This window comes from Spinacia oleracea, chromosome 1 (assembly GCF_020520425.1).
Source record: "Spinacia oleracea cultivar Varoflay chromosome 1, BTI_SOV_V1, whole genome shotgun sequence".
NCBI classification, from domain to species: Eukaryota; Viridiplantae; Streptophyta; class Magnoliopsida; order Caryophyllales; family Amaranthaceae; genus Spinacia; species Spinacia oleracea.
Window position 1 is genome coordinate 128,578,661 of NC_079487.1, and position 15,597 is coordinate 128,594,257.

The 15,597-nt window shown below is 32.6% G+C and overlaps 1 protein-coding gene and 2 non-coding genes across 3 annotated transcripts; all 3 read left to right on the forward strand.

The window, feature by feature from the left end:
• Nucleotides 1-1,109: 1,109 nt before the first annotated feature.
• Nucleotides 1,110-1,201, forward strand: LOC130466445 (small nucleolar RNA SNORD25). The gene has a single exon (XR_008926672.1). It is a non-coding gene; the product is annotated as a small nucleolar RNA SNORD25 (small nucleolar RNA).
• Nucleotides 1,202-1,268: 67 nt separating this feature from the next.
• On the forward strand, nt 1,269-1,417 carry LOC130466694 (small nucleolar RNA snoR136). Its single transcript, XR_008926862.1, has one exon. It is a non-coding gene; the product is annotated as a small nucleolar RNA snoR136 (small nucleolar RNA).
• A 4,610-nt stretch (nt 1,418-6,027) lies between these two features.
• On the forward strand, nt 6,028-8,198 carry LOC110794525 (probable protein phosphatase 2C 25). The gene is made up of 4 exons (XM_021999501.2): nt 6,028-6,503; nt 7,026-7,364; nt 7,465-7,644; nt 7,743-8,198. The coding sequence occupies exons 1-4, from the start codon at nt 6,123-6,125 to the stop codon at nt 7,908-7,910; spliced, it is 1,068 nt and encodes a 355-aa protein (XP_021855193.1). The 5' UTR covers nt 6,028-6,122; the 3' UTR covers nt 7,911-8,198.
• The last annotated feature ends 7,399 nt before the right edge of the window (nt 8,199-15,597 follow it).

Sequence of the window (15,597 nt, forward strand, 5' to 3'; positions counted from 1 at the left end):
TGAATCAATATGCCCCAAATTCATCTTCTTTTACTTTACGAGCTTATGTTGCCTGATTTTAATGTTCAAAAACTTATATTATCTGAACTAATTAGATAAAAATTACGGAGTACTAAATTAGTGAAATTAAGGTGAGTGAATCGAATTTAAGTATTTACGAAGGTCGTATGATTATTCTGTTTGTAACATGAATCCAGCTCGACTCCGCAATGTCAATGGAAAAACCTCACAAGTGTCACAACTCGCAAGTCACTACGACTAGGATTTTCAGTTTTTCACAAACTTCGTACTAAGAGCAAGATTAGCGGTAGTCTGAACAATAGTCTGAGCAATAGTCTTATTGAGTATTAACTTAAGATCTCCTATTTAAGTGGGAGAGTATGACAAAAATCTGAGCAAACAGTAAATTCAATCTTAATTATTATTATTTATTCTTTTTTATTTTATTATTTTCATAAGTTTGAGGAGTTTTGAATTAGTACGAGGGGTGAAGTGGAAAAATTAAGTAAATCTGAAAGGGTCTTAAAAAAATTTGATTAATTAAAAATTAATAAAAAAAATGACGTGAAAGTCTTAGCTTATACTAGCGCTAATCTTGCTCTAAACTATTAACAAACTCTACTCCATACACGAATAATTAGGGTGAAGACTTGGGTAATTGGGTTGGACTTATGTAGTTAACGGTGCATTACTAACCTAGCCCATTAACGGATTTAACCTAGCAACAAAACGGAATTTTAAATCGCCGCTAAGCAAAAATACAAAACCCCTAATTTCCCACTTTATATAAAGTTATAAACCCCAATTCATCTTCGTAATTTAATCATCGTCGTCTTTCTCCCTTTCTTCGGTTTCTTTTATGTTTTTCATGAAAAAATAATTTATGTTTTTCATTTTCTGTTAGAAAATCAATTGTTAAAGACAAAGAAGCTTCATTTGTTGGTTGATATGGAGAATATATATTCCTATTGACTCGTTCCCTTGAAGCTACATTCATTCGTGTTGTTTTCTTTTATTCTTCTTCTTCGCAGTTTTAATGGCGATGAAGATAATTGAAAGCAGCTAAATTTCAGATTTAATTTATTTTGTTTTTGGAATTGGCAAGAAAATGAAACGATGATGAGTCAATTACAGTACACAGACCTGTAATGATTAGCGGATATGATCGCAATTCATTGAACATCTAAGGGACTGAGTTCTTCTTTCTGGCACTTTCTTATTTTTTTTAAATTAATTTAAATGATTATTGTTAATAATTATGAACAATATTGGGTTCACTTCAGTTTAGTTAAGATTAAAAATGGTGCTAATACGATATGTGCATTGTTAGTAAATATGAATCCTATAATAATTGGTTCCCCTCGCTATCCAGTGTTGATTATTTTGTGCTACATTTGGACGTTGGGTAACTACATGGAGTATTTTACCTTTCAATTTTTTTGACTAGTTTGTGGGACAGACTTTACTCTGGGTACAGTATAGAAGTACACCAAAAAAATGGCAAAACAAATTAAATTTTTAAGGAAAATTTGTTAGAAAATACATTTTGTGAAAAAAGTAACCTTTTTAGTTAATTTTATGAGAAAACACTTTATATGTTAATATTTTTTAATAATCATATTTTAAGGTATGATTCCAGCCAAAAAGGCAAGTTTTAGGGCATTGATTTTCGTCTTTCCCTTCTAACTGGAAATAAGTGAGAATCAATGACCTTTTTCACCGAAATCAGATATTAAAATAATTAACATATAAGATGTTTTCTCACTAAAATAGTTTTAATATGTGTTTATTTTTGACAAAAAGTGAGATATAAAAAATACTTACAAACTTTTATATAAGGCGGTCTTACACAAAAGACTATCTTGGTGTCATATAAGTTAATACTTGCTTGCAAATTTGAAAATTTAAATTGAGTTATAATTTATCTGTTGTGGATAATTTTTTAATTTCAGATGAAAAGCAGGGCTTGGAAAGGCCCAAACAGAACCCTGGAATTGTGGTTACTTTATAATATTTCAGGCCCATTACCGTTTTGGATGTTTCATTGATCATACTTGTAGGAAGGCAGGACTACACGAGTACACGTAAATTAATTTCCTTGTTAATTAATGAATCGTTATAAAGTTAATCTAATAATGTTTGTGGAATGGAAAGGTATACGAAGCTTACATGGTCCATGTTCCCTATCTTGGAGTACGGAGGATAATACTAATTGGATCGATAATTAATTAATGGTCAACTTGCAAAGTGTGTTGAAAAAGCTTGACTTGTTGTACAGTTAATTGTACGTGTTTAAGGTTGTATTGTTAATTTTGTGTGTTTAATTAATTGGAAATCAAAGTGTGGTGAGTAGAAAATATTTGTGGACTAAGTTCACTGTAACACGACGGCAGGACTTGTATACTATGGAGTATATGAAAGGGGTGTCTTAAAGTCCATCAATTTGATGGGTTTATTTCTAGTCCATCATCTTAATATTTTCTACGTTTCTGAATATTTGTAACAGTTTAATTGATATACTTGCCAAAATATTAATTTGACAGTAATTATAAGTAATTAAATATTAGTGAAAACTTTTAAAAATTGATACTTGAAACATACACATGCATCAAGACTAATCATCAATACATTACACAATGGTTATTTGATTTTTATATATTAATAAGAAATTTTGGTTAAAGTTAATGTATAGATAGTGCAAAAGTCAAACTGTTGCAAATATTTAGGAACAGAGCAGGCAAGTTATTATCGTTTGGAGTCTAAGAAGTTTGTAGAAGCCCTTGCTCTTGCGAGGTTGATCCATTTGCGCTTATAGGCAAATCGTCCCTTTATTAATGCACTAATCGATGGTTCCTCCTACCCTAAAAGAATGACCACAATATACAAAATATTTTTTATTTGTACTTGTAAATTACAACCTATGAAAACATGAGAATCTTAATGTTATTGTTACTGTTGTGACGAGACATAGTAAATGAATAAACATATTCCGTAAGTTTGAAAGAGGATAATATACATCAGAGAATTTACGATACAAACTTAAAAGGGGACATTTAAAATGATGAAATACAAAAAGAACAATCGGACTGAGGGAAGAAGTAGTGTGACATGATTTGGGCTTAAAAGTCTTATCTTCAACAACTAATCCCGTGTTAGGGGTTGGGCTTAATACAAGTACGGAGTAGTTGTGATGTAAACGCAACGGTCAATAAAAAAACAAAAAGGACAAAAAAGAGGGAATGTGATAACGGTAAGTTCGAAGCAACTTCTCAGGGATGTTACCCAATGATGGGGGGCAATCAATCAAATGGACAGCACATCAACTTGACAATCTCAACCGTGTGATTATAACAGGTGTCGCCAGCAAGTAGGGTGACAATTCTAGTCAATGGATAGGATTCGATTTTGGTTTTAGATCGATTGAATTATGGTTAAAAATATACTTTTTCTGTTACGGAAATATTACACCATGGTTAACTTTTACTCTTCCAACAACAATGTTATTTAAGATTTAGAACTCTATTAACTTTTACTCTTCTAATATCTCAAATCGTGTGAAAGTAAAAATTAAAAAAAGTAATATTTAGAAAATATATATCGATAAAGATCTAACATAACCCACATGACTAAAATTTCCTTACGTACGAATCACAAAAAATGGTCAAAGTTGTAATGTGAATAACGTACAAAACAATCGGTGCGATGTTTCCGGAACGGAGGAAGTATTAATTTTTTTTTAACTTAACATTGTTATAAAAATATGATAAATAGATAACATTAGGTAAATTCGGATAGTTAAAAGATCAGTCCAGGTTGAGTTTATATTTTCCTCGATAACTTCAAATAAAATTTACGGTGGATTATCGGGTCGTAAAAGGACCAACCATCCAAATATCTTAATACTCCTATTTTATTTTATATTGCGTACTTCCTTAAAAGCTTCCAAATGTGTGTAAAATGTGTGTGTTCACTACTGTACTAGTATTAAACGTGCTTGACCATCTTCATTAGCCGTTGCTTTCAAACTTATATCACTTAACAACCTAAAACATTTTCGTTTGCTTATGCCACTCTTCCACCTTTTGTAATGACCTTATTACCCTCCGTTTTTTCAATTTGATTAATGACAGCCTCAACAATTTTAAAGGTCAAGGAAATATTTGTATTTAGTCATTATAAAAATCACTTCAATATTATGTTGTCATGCATCTATATTTTCATTAGATTATCTTGAAGATTTGAACAAAATGCGTAGTGATTGTCATAGTTATTGCCGCTAAATATAATGAGAACTCACAAAGTTGTCTTGGACATTTAATATGTTGCTTGACAACCAGTGGCGGTGCCAGAAAATCCGTGTTAAGGGTTCGAAAATTAAAACATAAGTCATTTTTTTGTGCAAAACATACATTGGCATATTTTATTGACTTTTATGTGTAAATAACAGATTTATACATACTATAGTACATAACATATTTAATTATAAAAAATACTTTCAAAGAAAATGACTAAACAAAATCTTTTTTTTCTAGTGCATTATATAATTTTCAAAATCTGAAAGAAATTTAGTAACAGAAAAGTATAAAAATTTGTATTTATTAAAAGTTCAAAACTATTGCTACTTCTTTGTAGAAGGTGTAAGAAACAAAATATTACTCCAACCAAAAGAAGAAAGAAAAATAAATCAAAATCTGAAATAACAGATTTATACATACTATAGTACATAACATAATTAATTATAAAAAATACTTTCAAAGAAAATGACTAAACAAAATCTTTTTTTTCTAGTGCATTATATAATTTTCAAAATCTGAAAGAAATTTAGTAACAGAAAAGTATAAAAATTTGTATTTATTAAAAGTTCAAAACTATTGCTACTTCTTTGTAGAAGGTGTAAGAAACAAAATATTACTCCAACCAAAAGAAGAAAGAAAAATAAATCAAAAGTCAAGTGCCACTCGCTAAGAATCGAACCCGCTATCAATATGTTCGATCAACAGGTATATCACCCGCTTCAACCAATGTGCCAACATACATTTGTTGTCTATTAGCAGCGTTGAAACAGTATAAGACTTTTATTTAATAGCTTCAGAAACTGCTATATGCTTTTTTTTCAGGCCAGTATGGGTTCAGTTGAACCCACTGAACCCATACTGGCACCGCCACTGTTGACAACTAGTTAAGTATGCGTTGTCAAGTAGGATATCTAAAGAAGCTAGACATTTCTTCTAATATAAGTTAATAGATTTCTAACTCTTAAATAACATTGTTGTTTACCGTCAATATGAAAATTGTCACGAGCTAACATATTTGTACATTCAATAAACTAAAAGATTTATTTGATGCAACTTTCTTTTTGTTAATTTACAATGTCTCTTTCGCAAAAGATTGCACGAACATTGCCTGATGGCCTAAAGTCACTTGCATTGTATTACTAACCTAAATACTGTCAAGATCATAAAACATTACTCCGTACAAGTTTTCGGTATGGTTAAAACCTAAATAATAACTTATGCGATTCTTCAACATAGAGAAGTTGTAAGGTATGAAAGTAATATTGATGTAAGACACACCCACATACTCACGTAGAATTGAAGCTTACGAGTATTAAAAAAAATCTTAACTACATCAATTGCATTATCAAATCCAATTAAAATCAACTACCATATGGAGATTATCGAGTTCACACCTCCAAACATGCCTTTCATATAAAATTTCCATAGACAAAGTATTAGATTCAATCATAGAAGTCAAGTCCTCAAAGATATTCAATTACCAATCTTTCCCATAATCCTTAAACCCATTACCACTTTCCTAAGGCAAGCTTGTAGGCAAGGGACAAAATAGGAAACTTCAAACAAAAAAATGTGTTCACAATATTTTAATTGGGTCAAATTTTCAAAATCAGGATAATAAAATAATAATACTCTTATCAATCAACACGGATATCAACGCAGTTTTACAACTTGACCCCACTTTTTGACTTGCTTTCTTCTCCCCTTTTATACCTCCACAATTCTTTCTCCTCTCTTTTCTCATACTCACAAGAACCAACATTGAAGAACAAAAAGAAGAAGCACAAAATTCACAATTTAATTACTTTTTCTTAAAAGACTAAAAAAATGTCAGTTGTAGTGTCAAATTCCCCTGTTTTTTCCCCATCTCATCACAAATCGATCTTCTCAACTTCAACTCTTTCTCCTCGCTCTCGGATTTCGCCTTCAACAAGCACTTTCCGGCAGAGTTTTGGCGGCGGTGATGGGCCGTCGACGTCTGGATCTTCGCCACCTTCGGCGCTTGTTAAGAGGAAAAGGCCGGCGAGGTTGGATATTCCGATTATGAATATGGGTTTCGGAGGTCCGGGAACGCCTAGAGGTGTGCAGGAAACGATGGTGGAAGAGGAGAGAGATGGGTTTTACTCTGTTTGTTGTAAGAAAGGAAGGAGAGCTGTTATGGAGGATCGGTTTTCTGCTGTTGTTGATATTCATGGTGACTCTAAACAGGTAATTTTTATTTAATTCTCTTTGGGTTTTAATTTTCTCATTCATTGATGGTTTTTTTTGCGAAAGTTTTGATATTTTGTTTTGATCGAGTAATATATGCGAAAAACCCAGATTGTATTTTTAATAGAAATGTGTGGTATGTCAAGGATTTGTTAGACTTGTGTGCAAAAGTTTGCAACTTTATTGATTAACTATTTTGAAAGTTTGTGATTTTCTGACTTTGGATTTGTTTAGAAATATCATACTGATTGTTTATACTCCGTATGATGGAGCAGAATGAACATGTGTATTTATTGAATTTGGGAGAAAAAAACCCAGTTTTTAATTTCGATGAGAAAAACTGGTAGATTAAGATTTAGGAAATTATGAACATGTGAATTTTTTGATTGCTTACGAACTCGAATGGTTTCTTTACTTGATGAATTATGCTAGGATGCAATATCAGAGCTGATTGTTTAAGGTCTTAAATGATTTATTGAGTGATATCTGATAAATTTTATTGCAAATTTTTGTGTTGTGTAGGCTTTCTTTGGTGTATTTGATGGTCATGGTGGTGTTAAAGCCGCTGATTATGTGGCTGAAAACCTAAACAAAAACATTATGGCTGAAGTTGCTAGGAAGGATGAGAACAGTGTTGAGGATGCAGTAAAACACGGTTACCTGAAAACTGATACCGACTTTTTGGAGCAAGAATTGCTCGGTGGCTCGTGCTGTGTTACTGCCTTGATCAACAAGGGTGACCTTATCGTGTCTAATGCTGGTGATTGTCGGGCTGTGTTAAGCCGGGGTGGTGCCGCTGAGGCACTTACGACCGACCATAGACCCTCGAGGCAAGACGAGAAGGACAGAATTGAAGCATTGGTAAGAAGTCATACTCCATTCTTTAATTTGAAGCATTAGTGTTGTATGAAATGTTGGTTGAAAAATTGGCTTACGGATGCAAATTGTTTGTTTTTGATAGGGCGGATACATTGATTCTTACAATGGTGTTTGGAGAATCCAAGGATCTCTTGCCGTGTCTAGAGGAATCGGAGACAGGCAGCTTAAGCAATGGGTGATTGCTGAACCTGAAACCAAAGTTCTCAAAATCAAATCCGATGATGAGTTCTTGATCCTTGCATCTGACGGCTTATGGGATAAGGTACTGAATCTTGAACTTACTACTCATCTTAATCACTGCTTTGTCAATCCTTGTTCTTTGCATTAACTAATTCCTGGTTCTTTATGTTATTGGTACAGGTTACTAATCAGGAAGCTGTAGATATTGCCCGTCCTTTGTGCACAGGAAGTAACTCACAAACTCAGCCATTAGCAGCTTGTAAGAAACTGGTGGAATTATCTGTTTCTCGAGGTTCTCTTGATGATGTTAGTGTAATGGTAATCCAATTGCCGCAGTACATGCAGTAGAAGGCAAGATAACTCTATAACAAAGATGAGACAATTAGGTTACATTGCTTGGGTTGTAGCTAAATGCAAGATTTTGTAATATGTTTCTCTATTGAAATTGATTTAGATATAGCTTTAATCAGTGTTTGTAGGTAGGGTTATTCTTAGAAAATCTAATTACTATTCTTTTGGGGGGGAGTATTCATGCCCCTTCAGATGTAGGCACAAGTGACTAGCTCTTGGCCTAATTCATTGTAATGAACTAATAATGGTTAATAAAATTGCACTAACAGATTCTTTTGTCACAAACGAATTCCTTCCGTTCTAAACTATGTATGTTCTACTTCTGCATTGTTGCATCAGTGTTGTCATGTTGTGTGAGTTGATTTTACTGTGAATTCTGAATTGTGGGATTTTCGTTAACTTGTTGCGTTTAGATTCTGTACTCAGATTATCTGTGAAGTTTCAGGTGTTAGGAGATGGGTAATACTATACAAGACTTTTGAATTCACTCAATTCAAGCATGGTCTTGCTACTATCATGTCAGGTTTAGGAGATTCCACGTTCTTGGTTTCCTTGTCTATGTTCCCCAGGTTCCATCGGTTCTTTCTCATCTCGGAGCAACTTCCGGCATTTTACTCTCTGCTGCGAGCCTTTGAGAGGTTGTCATGGATTAGCAGAGAGCTTTTTTCAAAAGATATGCTTTGCTTGTTGAAAAAGGACTCATCCTTTGTTGCATGTAGCACGAGATGATAAAGAGAGAGCTTCGTCTATCAATAAACAATGAATTGGCGGAGCTCTTGAGTTGTTCTCTTTTTCTTTCCTTTCCTATGTCACTGTGGAATGTGGATACGGATCTGAAGGACCAGACTGGAGACGCCATTGTCATTGCTGAAGAATAGTTGAGTGTATTCAATAACAAAGATGATTGTTGCATAAATATTTCAAGGATGATTACGTTATAATAATCATAGACTCATAGTAGTCATATATACTGATTATGACAATGGTGGAAAATCAAGACGATGTTCCTACCTCAGTAGATATGACATTACCATACTATTGCATCTATCCCAAGCTTGATAATCAGCATGTCCAATGGATGGCTTGGGTAAAGAACCATCAATAAAACCCACTTTGTTCTTGATTGCAAAGGCCAGTAAAACACCCCTTTTCCATTCTGCATAACCTTCCCCATCAAATTTATCTGAAACAATTGCTGCATATGGATTTTTTGAGGAATGTATAAAGTAAACACTGCTAGGATCTTGCATAGGAGGAAGAACTGCTGTCATCTTGATTTCAGTAAAACAGTAACCAAATCAGATACTGAACAATTCAAGTTGTTTTGAACTTGATCTCTAATTGAATTTTCTGCTGAATTGTAGCAGTTTTAATGAATTGCGGAAAAGAAAATTGGCAGGATCTTATGCCTGCTCTGATACCATGTAGAAGTTCTGAAACTAAGAACTTTGAATTTAGGGAGAAGAGAAGAAGAAGTAGCTTTATTGATTGTAGAATAAAAGTATTTACATTACATTGCATCTGACTAATTGCAGGAGTATTTATACTAAGTGTGTAAGCTTGTAACTACAACTGATTAGGGAAATGAGTTAGTTACAACTAACTCTTACAAGTTGTAACAACCTTGTACAAGTCATCAATCTGTGTATTGATGAGACATGTCAGCAATCTGTGTATCACAATCTTCAATGCTTAGCAGTCGAGCCACAAGAACTGTGAGCAGCTGATCCTTGTGCTTGTTGCTGTGTTTGTTGTTGCTGCTGTTGCCTGCTGCAACAGGTACTCCAATACTGATGTATATGTAGATGATACAACTGTAGTTAAGAATATGGCACTGAATGATGATCAATACAGGTGGAGTAAGGACTTGCCAGCTTATTCGAATTATCCCAATGTCGAATTCCAGTATGATGATGGAAGCAGACTACAGCATGATGAAGAAAGATGCAGTTGGAGAAATCTGAAACAAAGCGTGGAAGAAGATTCATCTCCAGATTGCAAAACATATTTAGGAGCAAAACATATTGTGGTAATTTTTGTTGCTCCAGTATAGCAACCATGAGTTCTCTGGGCTTTTCTATGCCGAGAAAGTCCTCCCTAATTATACAAGTAGACTAAACTTGTGCTGATAGATTGACAACTTACTACAAAAACCAGGTTTTGGTGTAGAACTGTAGACTATGTGCAGGGCAGGATGTAGTTTAATGCTGCTGGTGGCACTCAATCTTCTAAAGAAATTCGACTGCGAAATTAGTGGTTCCATGTATTGGTTACATCATGTTACTGATACACCATAGTACCATACACAAGCTTAATATTTTATGGTATGCTATTGTTAAAAACTATAGCAAGCATTGAAATTCTTTTGATACAGATATGTGCAAGAGCAACCAGGCAAAGTTACATTGTATGTACTACTTCGTATATCCAACCCAGTTAAATCAAAACCTTCAACATTTCTGTACTCTTGATTCTATGCAATATAATAATATGAGTATATGACTTATCTTTAATATTAATTATATTAATATAATTGAAAGTGAGGACCAAAACATGTCAAAAAAAGAAAGCGTATATCTTTTTCAAATATGTACGTTTAAGAAAGAGTTTCTCTTTTTAAAATACGGAGGGAGTACTATAGATTACATGTTTTTTTTTTAAATAATAATTTCATGTTTTTTAATGGATGAGAATGATAGAATCTTCGACGCATTAATGCTTTAAAATGACATGTGATTAAAAAAAATATAGTAAAAAGGTCAATTGTAATGTGAAAAATGTATACCGAACAGAGTAGTAAATGACATATGAACATTATTTTCATCAAACACTTTAGTTTCTACAAAAAAATTGTAACAAAAAAATAAATAACTTGATTAATTAGAATATAAACAATTTGAAAATATTAAGCAATAAAAGGGATAGGTTGAAAACTTTAAAATGAAATGATAATTGAGATCCACCAAGTGTGTTATCGTTAATTGTAAGATCATAACTATAAAAGAAAGTGATATTGTATTTGTGTAATTAGTAGCTATTCAACTACAACAATAATAATGTTCTAACATGGTCATACATTAGAGATCACATAAAGGGAGACGACACATATATTGTGTTTTGACTTTTGAGTGATTAGGAAGGGGAGGGGGTTAAGTTTATATTGTAAACGAATGCTACTTATTTTTGGCTTATTGAGAGGTGATTAATTGACATAAATTATGAGTTAATTGTTGTTATCCCAAGTTTAGCTTAATCATAAATTATAATTGCAATGATTATAAAGATGATTGAATTTATTTAATTTATTTCCAAATTGACAATTATGATATAATTATTCTTGATTTAATTTAAGGCAAGATTTGTTATTAATTCAATTGTGACCAAGAGTATAAGTGACTATTCCGTTAGGGGGAACCAAAAGTGTGATTACTGAAATGTTCTTAGCTCTTCCCTTATAGAATAAAGATTCATCTACTTTCAACTTAAACAACATGTTACTTTCACCCACTTACAAATACTCTGTAACTACCTAACTTGTTTACTATATCTTTTATCTTAATTCGCGTGAAAACAGTAACCGTAAATAATATATAGGAACGGAGTTAGTATGTCCCAAGAAATAAGTTACAATTATACATCAGCAATTCTGCCATTTTCATATCTTGACTCGTACAAGATGATTAACTTTTGGATCGAGAAGGAGTAGAGATAGTTGAGGCATGTGCTAACTTCTAGAATAGCAATATACTGTAGTATAATTAACCGAAAGTTTAGAAAAAGTCAAACTTTAAAAGTCAAAATATACATTTATTTAATACTCAAAGATGAATAACCAGCCACATTTATAAATATAAAAAAAATAAAAATAAAAATAAAAAAAAAGCATACGCTAGCTCAATAGAGACCTAATTAGTAGGAAGATAAGATAAGCTACTTTAAAAAGTACTCCGTATTTAAAATGAAAATGTCAAACACACAATAATTAAATAATTTAAAAGTCAACGTTGACCTCAACCAATCTCTTTTAGGCTTTTAGCAGACCATATCAACCGCACTGTGGAAGTGTGGAAGCGATGAGGATCTTCGCCTTTCGTCCTCTTCATTTGCATGTTTGGTGGCTACTCGTAGTTGTTATACATATTGACCTATTCCCTTATTTAATTTAATTTAATTGTTAAGAAACTTTCTTTTGCGTAACTTTTTATTTTAACATACATATGCAACTGGGTCTGGTATGACGGCCATGGTACTCCGTATTTGTTTAGTCGATCGGTTGAGAAAGAGGATAAGGTACATAAACGACAAAAACGATACATTGAGATAATCATAATTAGTGTGGATGTTATCTAACTTGATTTGATTGGTATATTTCAGATCGAATCTCATCTATACTCCAAATCTAAGATCGAATCTCATCTATACCTTTTGTGGCATTGTCCAATTTGCACAACAACAACAACAACAACAACAACAACAACAACAATTGGAAAAAAGAAGAAAAAAAACTAAACTATAACTAGTGACTCAATGTCAAGTTGAAGCCTTAAAACTAGTACTACTAGGTCATTTCTTTCTCAATCATGATTTCTTATTGAATACAGTAATCCCTGATTTCTACCGAAATCATAACGTCTTATTGAATAATGCCTTAATGTACAACATTGGTATAATGCTAACTTGATACTAACACACCTCCTTTCCACATGACATATGGTTGGTCATGATCTGATATTTAATTAAATATCGAAATGTTTATAAGGTTTGATTAACCATTTAATTTAAAAATATGTTAAAAAAAGTGACAAGATTTTTTTTAAAAGTTATTTAGTAGTTAAAAGAATGACCCTACTGACTTAATATCTTAATACCTATCTTATATTAGTCAGTTTAGCTACGCAGATTAACGTTTAGATCACTTCCAAGTACAACACATTTGATGGAGCTCGATATTGTGACTTTGTGAGTTTCCCAACAATTCCACCGACCTGTATTAACTTGAACTTTTATGTGTAGAAGGGGGGGAGGAGAGAGGTTATAAAGTTACATTTAGGTATTGACCAAAGAAAAGCACTCAAATTTGAAGGACAAATTCAGCTCATTTAATTAGTAATGTTAGGGCACGCAGTATTCAGTGTTTAATTGGCCCACCCTTAGGTAGGCTCTCTTGGTCCATTGGCAAGCCATGTGATAAGATTTGATGTGCCCCTTTGGCTCTATACAAACCAAAACATGTCAAGCCACCAAATGACCAAACTTAATTTGCCTGTGCAATTTGTGTTATTCCCTTGAATCACTTACGGACCATTACTTATAGTAATCACTTGTTTGATTGATTTTGTGCCGATTGTCACACCAAACTTTTGCAATTATTAGTCTGTTTTCAAATAGTGAGCCACAAAGGTGTTAAATCCATATATTTGGAGGTGGCTAATGCATGGGTTGGAATTCGGAAAGATTAGCCTATCTTAGGCTCCGATTGGTTTGATGTAAAACCTTTTCAATTTGAAAGTGAGGGAAACTACTTTTTCACTTTTATTTCTTACCTTTGTCTTCATTTTTTACATCAATCTTCTCTTATCTTCTCCCAATTTTCTTTTTCTATTAATTTTCTTGTAACGAACCAAACAAATGAAAACTAGTTTGAAATTGTATTTTTTTTCTTAAAAAAATTTTTCATGGAAACAGATGAATGTTTTTGGACCGCATGTTCGTTCAGGTGTCCAACATTCTTATAGCATGTGCGGAGATGGAGCATAAGTCGCCTAGAAGAATAGAAGGGATTGACTCGCAAGATCCGATCTTTAAATTTATTCATGAATAACAATCCATCATCTAATTAGTCTTAACTCTTAATATTTCTGAAATTAGTTTGATTCCAAACATTATGCTTTATGCAATAAAAAAAAACCGCAACACAAGTTAAATAAATTTGTTAGGTGCATCGTACACAAAGGAGTAATATGTTAAAAAGCTTTTGTAAGAGCAACTCCATGGTTAGAAAATTGGTACAACAATGATATAAGAAACTGTTAAAACCTTGTAGCTATTTTGGGCAGGTAGCTCAAAAAAAAGGTACTCAAATAAATAAATTGTTTAAATTAAATATTACAGTGAGCGACAAGTTATTGTAGCCCACCAATGTGAAAATGTGTAGCTTAAATTAATTATAGCTTAAAATTTGATATGGCAAACTTAACCACAATACCTTGTAGTTCACCAATGGAGTTGTTCTAAGAAAGTTTATTGTGTCATGTGGTGCTCTCCTCCAATTCGACACATGTCATTCTATGTCATCAACATATATTTCAAAATCCCAAAATTATTGTAATATCACCAAGCGTATGTAATTTACCAGAAAAGGTGTATCAGGTTATCTGTCTGGTTTTCTTGCTTAATAATAATAAAAATTTACTTAATTAAAGTAGCTTAGGAGTTTATATATTATATTTTATATTTAGCAAAAAGGTATAGTTAAAGTTATTCAAACAATGACTCGGGGCATAGTCCAAACCCAAAAACTAGTTTTAGTCCTTCTCACAATTTCATCTCACTCCCAAGGAAAAAATATAAGACGGTATGTCCATACGTGCCCCTTAGATATGTTGCATATTGAATTAGGCAATTACTTAGCTCTTAGTTTCCACGTACAACACTACTTTTGCTAGTAATTGCTAGTCGTGTACGGAGTATAACGATTACAATAAGCACATTTTTTTTTCTTTATTACCGCGGGAAACATTGTCATCAATATAATGTGCAAAAAACTCATAACAAAACTAATTAAGAAAATAATTAATTAAAGTATTTTTGTTAATTCTATTATTATTATTATTATTATTATTATTATTATTATTATTATTATTATTATTCCTAGAAGATGCAATTTGTATTTGTTTATATATTCTCTAAATAATGATGAAGCACATTAGTTTGAATTCAAGTGACAAACATTGTACGTAGCTAGTGATCATAAATTATTTATTATAAAAAAAAAATACAAAAGAAGTGATCGATTGAGATGGAAAATGGTGGAGGCTGCGGGCTGCCTACTTTCAATTCGTCCCCACAGATCCAGGAATGGAATCTAAATGAGATCACCCCCAATCAATTAATTAGATACCGTACAATTCAAGTATATTACCAAAAATATAAAATATAAAAATAAAAATGCACGTATAATTATTTTTTTATAAAAAGGGGTATATAAATACAACTATACAAGATTACAAGTATACAGCTAGCTTGGTTGAGTGATGTTCGTAGATGCGTATTTTTACAACTAAGCCAGAAAGATTCTAAGTAGACCAAACTACGTGAATTAGTGGACAACTAATTACTAATTAAAGGAGAGGTGTGTTTTGCATGTCATTTCTCATTTTTAGCCTCTACTTTTGAGTCTCTCACGTTTACATTGTCGGTCTTCTGTTTTTTTCAGATTTGGAACTTGGAAGGGTGTTAAATGCATGTTATAGAGTTAGTTACCAAGTAACTTCAAAGGATTCGGGTTCAGGTTCGGGCTCGAATTCGAATTGGGTTCAAAATCGAGTACCTAATACACATGTACAGAGTACATGTTATGAAGTATTAGTGAAGTTTTGGCCTGGTGCTAAACACAACGAAAGATTAGGGTACGATAGTTATTATAACTTATTGTAACACTATTGGTGGCTCATTCAGGTTGAAA

Bases quoted from the DNA above. Each gene is read 5' to 3' on its own strand.
- LOC110794525 (XM_021999501.2), top strand. From the start codon at position 6,123: ATGTCAGTTGTAGTGTCAAATTCCCCTGTTTTTTCCCCATCTCATCAC. The intron at 6,504-7,025 runs GTAATTTTTATT...TGTGTTGTGTAG, and splicing joins TTCATGGTGACTCTAAACAG to GCTTTCTTTGGTGTATTTGA. The intron at 7,365-7,464 runs GTAAGAAGTCAT...TGTTTTTGATAG, and splicing joins AGGACAGAATTGAAGCATTG to GGCGGATACATTGATTCTTA.